Source organism: Sceloporus undulatus, chromosome 4 (assembly GCF_019175285.1).
Source record: "Sceloporus undulatus isolate JIND9_A2432 ecotype Alabama chromosome 4, SceUnd_v1.1, whole genome shotgun sequence".
Lineage (NCBI taxonomy): Eukaryota > Metazoa > Chordata > Lepidosauria > Squamata > Phrynosomatidae > Sceloporus > Sceloporus undulatus.
Genome location: NC_056525.1, coordinates 131475127 through 131482365, shown reverse-complemented (window position 1 = coordinate 131482365; position 7239 = coordinate 131475127). Strand labels below are relative to the sequence as shown.

Here is a 7239-nt window from a genome sequence, read left to right as displayed (position 1 = left end):
GAGCCTGGCCAAGCGGTTGGAGAGTTGGACTTAGGACCCTGGAGCCCCGGGTTCCATTCCCTGCCAGGTGGGCCACTTGGGCGAGTCAGCCTCAGGGAATGGCTCTGGGCAAACTGGCTAGTCTGCAGCCCCCTGGCCAAGGTCCAAGCCCCTCCTCCTGGGGCTGGAAAGCCACGTCGGGCGCCAAGGAGGAGGCAGCCCAGAGGCGGGGCTGGGAAGGCTGCCCAGTGGGGCGGTGGCCTCTGGGTCGGAGGGTGGGATCCAGGGGGCGTGGGCTTTGGGGGGGGGTCTCTGTCCTGGGCCTCCTCCTTTCTCCCTGGGACTGGAGGGGAAGCGAGGCCTCTGTGAAGAAGGTCCAGAGCCAGAGCCCAGCATGGCAGCTTCTCTCCTGAGCAAAGTCCTCATCAGCGACAGCCTGGACCCCTGCTGCAAGCAGATCCTGCAGGCGGCGGGCATCGCTGTCCTGGAGAAAATCGGGCTCTCCAAGGAGCAGCTGCTCCACGAGATCAAGGTGAGGACACCCCCCCCCCCTTGTGAAAGGGATCAGGAGTCCAAGTAGACCACAAGGGGAACAGGAGTCAACAGTGCCATGCGGCAGCTAACAAGGCCAATGCGATCTTGGGCTTCATCAATAGGAGTATATTCTCTAGATCAAGGGAAGTAATAGTACCATTCTATTCTGCTCTGGTCAGGCCCCACCTGGAATATTGTGTCCAGTTCTGGGCACCACAATTCAAAAAGGACATTGAGAAACTGGAGCATATCCAGAGGAGGGTGACTAAAATGGTGAAGGGTCTGGAAACCATGTCCTATGAGGAACGACTCAGGGAGCTGGGGATGTTTAGCCTGGAGAAAAGAAGGTTAAGAGGTGATATGATGGTACTGTATTTAGTATTTAAAGGGGTGTCATAATGAGGAGGGAGCAAGCTTGTTTTCTGCTGCTCCAGAGAACAGGACCCAGAGCAATGGATGCAAGCGACTGGAAAAGAGATTCCACCTCAACATTAGGAGGAACGTCTCCTTCCTTAGAGGTCTTTAAACAGAGGCTGGATGACCATCTGTCAGGGATGCTTTGATTGAGACTGGGGTTTGGACTGGATGGCCCTTCCAACTCTTATGGTTCTATGATTCCTTGCCTTGTGCCTGCACTGCAGAAATAATCCTCTTTGGCCCCACTTTAACTTCACTGGCTGCATGCTGTGGAATGCTGGGAGTGGTATTCCATTGAGGCACCCATTTCCAGCCAGCAGAGAGCCAGACCTTGACCCATTGAACTCTTCTTCCCTTTGCTTTCACCAGTGGCATCCCTAGGGCTGGTGTCACCCAGTGCTGCAACTCATGGTGTCACACACACACACCCCCCATTGACTTCCCATTTCACTCCATACAGAACCCTTACTAATGCTTTTTTTTTTTTTTTTTTGCACCAGTGTTACTCATAAATCATAATTCCCACATATCCCCCCTGGATGTCATGCTCAGGGTTGTGATATCAAGAACTAGCAACATTCATAGATTTCATAGAACCCTAGAGTTGGAAAGGACCACAAGAGCCATCCAGTCCAACCCCCTGCCATGCAGGAACGCTCAATCAAACCCTACCCGACAATTTATAAATGAGACCTTCCAGTTTGCAGTGTCATAGGCACAGCCTCAGATGCATTTACATAGACCTCATGGAGGTTTTTAAAGAAAAAAATTAAAAGGATATTTTAAAAAATCAATGTTTTTAAAAAATTATAAAAATTCAAAATTTTGACATTTTAATTTTAATTTTTAAAAAAATTGGGGGGGGGCTCTCCTTTCTCCTTCCACTGAGTTTCGCCCCACTCCCACCATCTCTTAGAGCATAGTGGATGAATGCCTCAGCCTGTTTCTGCCCAAAGGTATATGTTTGAGGAGTAGTGGGTTCAATGGGTGTAGTCCACAACCCTGCTAGTGATGCCACTGGCTTTCACCACCTTCTGTGGGTCACTTTCCCAGCCCCTTCCCTTCTGGATCTGTATTTCTGAATGGTCACGTGAAATGGTCATGCTAGGGATGGTTGCAGGGGCCAGAGGACATGTCTCATTTTGCCTCCCCTACCTCCCAATAGCCTGGCGAAGCAGTTCAAGTGTTGGACTACAACCCAGGAGTCCAGGTTGCAATTCCCAGCTCGGCCATGAACCCCACTGAATGGCCTTGGGCAAGTCACTCTCTCTCAGCCTCAGAGGAAGGCAATGGCAACCCCCCCCTGAACAAATCTGGCCAAGAAAACCCTGTGATAGGACTCCTTAGGGTCACCATAAATTGAAAGCAGCTTGCATGCACACAATAACTTAACAACAGTAGCTATTCACCTGAGTGTAGCTCTTTACTTTCCCCCTTAAATTAATGGTGTATTTGGGCCCAGTGTTGGGTTTCCCTCTACCTCTTCCCTTCTACTCCCAGTTTGCTTTTCTCTCTCTCACCTAACTGGATGCTGTGCTGCTGGACCCATTGGGTGCCAGTGCCACTCGCCAGCATAGGTCCAGTGCTTCATCAACACGGGCCACATCCACACTGCAGAAATAATCCAGTTTGGCCCCACTTTCAGTGTCATGGCTCAATGCTATGGAATACTGGGAATGGTAGCAGAGCTCTGGTGCCTCAACAAACTACAATTCCCAGAATTCCACCTCATTGAGCCACAGCATCTAAGTGGGGTCAAACCAGATTATTTCTGCCGTCATACTGTTCCAGGCATATGTTGAGAACTGGCAACATTGTCTCTCACACAGACATTTTTTGACCCCTATGGCTGTTGAAATGATTATGGTGCTTTGCAGTAACATGCAGTACTGGAAACAGGGAGTCTGTATACTTAAATCAAGGAATTATAAATGCTTAAAGGCAATTGTGTACACACCAACTTTAATGATTATCATCAGTGCACACTCGGCAAGACCTGCGTGGCTGGGGAGGTGTGTGTGTGTGTGTGTATTTTTGCAACAAACTTTGAAACTGTAGGACATGAAAGTTATTGTGAAGGCCAGTCTTTCAACACAAAGCAAGCCATACTGCACAGATTATCCTGGAAAATGCAGTATTTTCGCCAAACCTACCCCAAAGGTTTTATAGTGACATTGTTTGTAAGGTGGGGATCAAACATTTTCTGATATTTCTCAAGAATATTTTTCCCCTCAAGAGTGAAAAACTGATAAAGAATGAATACAGTACCTAATCCGAATCAAAAGTTGTAAACATGTGCAACTGAAATACAGCTAAGCACATATTTTTGCAGACATATGTTCAAGCATGCTAAAGATCAGATGTTAAACATTTTCAGTGTTTTCCTTTTTCCTTGTTAAAATTAAATAACATATGCTCTCAGACTGAGGGGAAGGCAATGGCAAACCTCCTCTGAGCAAATCTTGCCAAGAAAACCCCGTGATAGCTTAAGGTCGCCATAAGTCAGAAAAAACATGAAGGCACACAACAACAAAATGTATGGTATGGAGTTGTAAATGTGTTAAAAAGAAATAATTCAAAGTAAATTACAAAATTAATTTATTGATCATTAACATTTAATCCATATACGTAGTAGGCCTTTTTAATGTCATTGGGATAAATCCAGATTCGTTATTCTTTGAGAAAAAGGCTCCTTCTTTTCACAGGAGACACCAGGATCCAATTGAAGCCTCCAGGAGGAGGCAAGAAGCAGGGAGACAATATTACTAGTATAACTAGTATTTAAAGAAAACCTTTGAAACACATTTATACAGTTTATGTTGGCTTAATGTGTCAGATGGCAGCTAGATTCAGGCAGTGTAACACGTTTCCCTTGCCCAGGAAGCAGGGACATAGCTAGGATTTTAGGAAGGGGGGGGTCCAGACTTAGTGCCACCATTATAATGGGGCTTGAGTGCGGCGGCGCAACAGCACACACCATTCATTTTTCTAATAGAAAGAGGGGGTCCAGACCCCAAGAACCCCCCCCCTTGGCTATGTCCCTGCAGGAAGGCTCATGTCAGTTGTTTAGGGCACAAGCCACCACCAGGCAATTCCCCTGCTCAGGCTGAATTCTCAGACTTTACCCTTGTGACCCCTTTGCCACCAACATGCGGATGTCACGGGCGCCTCCCCCACTTAATGTAGTATAGGAATAAAAATACTTTGGCGGGTTACAAACCGCCACTTACGATGCACTCCGTGCGTGCTAGGGTTAGGAAGGGGTATGGTAGGGTTAGGAAGAGTTGCTCCTTCCTAACCGGCCCTGGCCCCAAAACACACGGAGTGTGTCATAAATAGCGGTGCCCATCCACATGGGCGCCGCCATTTTGACGTCTTGGATGCATAGCGTCCAGACGTGTTGCGGTGGAAGTGATGCTGTGAGGGCACACTTCCCCCCCCCCGCGGCGCCACTTCCGCATTTTGAAAAGGAGCACCATTTCGGCGCTCCTTTTTTGCTGCGCTGGGAAGCCTCATGGTCTGGCCACTGGGGCTTCCCTCCGCAGCAAATGGCAGCGGCGGGAGAACGGCCGCTTGAGGGTGGTCTGAAACCCGCCTTTGTTTGTATAGTGTGCATATTCACACATTCTTAGATATTCATATTTTAACATTTTATAAGGAAATAACATTGTAGAACAGATTTATTTAAATACATTCACTGTTTCATGCATGTGTAAATTGTACACATTTAAAAAGTTTGGAAAGAGGAGGAGGGCAGTGTCTGAAAACCACTGGTTTAAGCCTTCAGGTGGCTCTCTTTCATTTCAGTCAGGCTCAGGTAGCAGAACTTCCAGATTAATTGTGCTCACTGTTTCTTACTCTTTACTGCTGTTGTACCACAAATGTTAGCAAGTCCTAATACAAATACTTCCATGTAGGCAGAGTCTTTCAGTGAATGGTGCTTGGATTTTATTTTTTACAGGCATTCTCCCCTGTTCATATTTCACATGGAGGGTCTTTAAGGAGAGAACTATTCAGAAAGCTCTACTGGTCCCAGTATGTGAAAGCGGTTGGTTTGCAGAAAAGTGGTGGGGCTGTGCTAAAGAGGTGTTTTCCATTTATTTGGGGATGGAGTGGGGCCTAGGCAAGATTTTGTGGAGTAGCAATGGAACTTGCCTCTACCTGTCTAGTCTAAATTGGTAAAGCTATAAGTACGCAATTAGTTTATTCTTCCTTCAGATGTGTTAGCATTTGTTACTTTCTGCCTCACAGGCAAGGCTGGGCAGATCTTACTCCTGTGAAATCTAATGTACATTTCCTGCAGCTTGGAAATTGTGCCAACTGCCAGAGTAAGATGGAAAAATCCTGGAATTAAAGATATGGAAACGTCTTTCAGGACCCAGAACCAAACTAAACTCACATAGGGAGGACATTCTGAAATGCTGAAGCTTGTCTAGGTCAAAACCAGCACTCTGAGTAAACCTTGAAAGTAAACACTAGTGTAGACCATGCATTACAGTGCTCTGGGCAGCTGGCTATGCTGATAGCAGCAGTGCTGCTGGTAGAGTCTCCCATGTCAGACAAGCTTTTGTTGAGGAGCCAAAGCAAAGGTGCCAAACAGCTACTTGGCAGGAGCAGTAGTGGGGGGAGGTGAAACTGGCAGAGGACCTCTCAGAGACAATGGCAGTGGCACCACAACTAATACTTGTTAGTACTGTGCAGAGGGAGGCACAGTAAGTTATCTATAGTAGCAAATATTTGCATAGTAATAGAACAGGCACAATGGTGCCTAATTCTTTAATTTCATAAAAAGGCTGTAGAATTCACTTTTTGTAGATGCAAAACTTAGATTGCCTTTCAGTTCTTTAACCTCTGTTCATAATCTTCCCTACATCTCCTTACTGGTTGGGGATGGCACTGGAGGAGAAATGTTTGACAGATGGGACAGCCAATTTAACTCCTACCTTGTTGCTCTTATAGGTCTCAGGGCAGCATTTTCCTCACTCTTGTGTCTGATTGCTGACTTCCTTTTTTATTTCTTCAGGACTATGATGGGCTCATTGTACGGTCAGCAACCAAAGTGACTGCAGACATCATAAATGCTGCTGAGAAGTTGCAGGTCATTGGGAGAGCTGGCACTGGCGTTGATAATGTGGATGTTGAGGCTGCTACAAGGAAGGGGATCCTGGTCATGAAGTAAGGTGCTGAGCTATCTCTCAGGTGGGGCAGATGGGTTTCAGAGTTCAGAGGAGAAGGTTGTATGGAGTCCTGCCTCTGCTGTGTGCTAGAGGGGAAGAACAGAGGCCTAACTCGAGACTCCTAGGGCTGGTTTTGTTTGTCTGACCCCTGAAGGTGAATTTCCTTCCCCCAGTAACAAGAAAAAATTAGAAGACCAGGCCTGGTGAATAAAGGAGACAACTTTATAGAAAGAAAGGCATTTTTGCCTCACACCAGAATCTGAACAGAAAGGGGGGCTTGAGTTTGGTGCCTGTACAGTTTAGTATAGAAGGTGCCAGGTCACCTTACATTGGGCATGCGCCATAGTAACATTCTATTCCATTCAGTTAACAGATATATACATTGTCTTCCCAGGCTTGATGTCAAAACGGACTTTACACAGGCTAACTCTTAACTATTTGCTATCAGAAGGCCTTAATACATACTGGCCAGGGAGGAAGAGACATGCAGTTTTAGCTTATTTTTCTGGTGGTAAAGTCCCATTATAAGTAGTTCTAAAAAATTGCAAGTATGTTTCTAAGTAAGCACTAGTAAAACCATATTCACCTTTTTCTTCACACCCTATTCTAGCTCTGCTCAAAAAGGCAAAAGGTGAGTTGAGCTTTGAGACTCATTGAGGCAGCTCTTCAGACGCAACACTTAGATTGTTCTGTTCCTTTTCTGTGGAACTGCCACCTGTTGCAATTCTGTTGTCCTGTGAAATCCATGTGGCACCACTGTCAGACTGTTGCATCCCAGTGTGTTTTCTTCTTCTCCCCTCCCCAGAGGATTTCATATTTTTGGGACGCTTTTGAGCACTGAACCAAAGCTTGCTGACTTCACCACCCTGATTGTCCCCTCTCTCCAGGCCTTGGTCTGTGCCTCTGCATGAACAATCTCAGGAGCTTATTGCACAGGGCTCAAGGAACGCAAATGGCCTGGAACGAAAAGGGGCATGATGGGAACAGTCCCAGTGCTTTTGCTGCCCTGTATCAAACAAAGCAAGGCCCTCCTCACTTACACATCTGGGCCTGGAGAATATGGGCAGATGATCCCTACAGCTGGACTGGGATTGCAAAACTCCAGACTTTGAGCCAGAGAATGGAGACAAAG

General features: G+C 46.5%; 1 protein-coding gene across 1 annotated transcript in view; it reads left to right on the top strand.

Annotated features, from left to right (window-relative positions):
- The first annotated feature begins 296 nt into the window (after nt 1-296).
- PHGDH (phosphoglycerate dehydrogenase) overlaps nt 297-7239 on the top strand; it is a 50243-nt gene continuing 43300 nt past the window's right edge. The window contains exons 1-2 of the mRNA XM_042462147.1: nt 297-511; nt 5954-6105. Coding sequence (XP_042318081.1) covers nt 374-511; nt 5954-6105 — 290 coding nt within the window. The 5' untranslated portion in view covers nt 297-373. The remainder of the gene's footprint in view (nt 512-5953; nt 6106-7239) is intronic.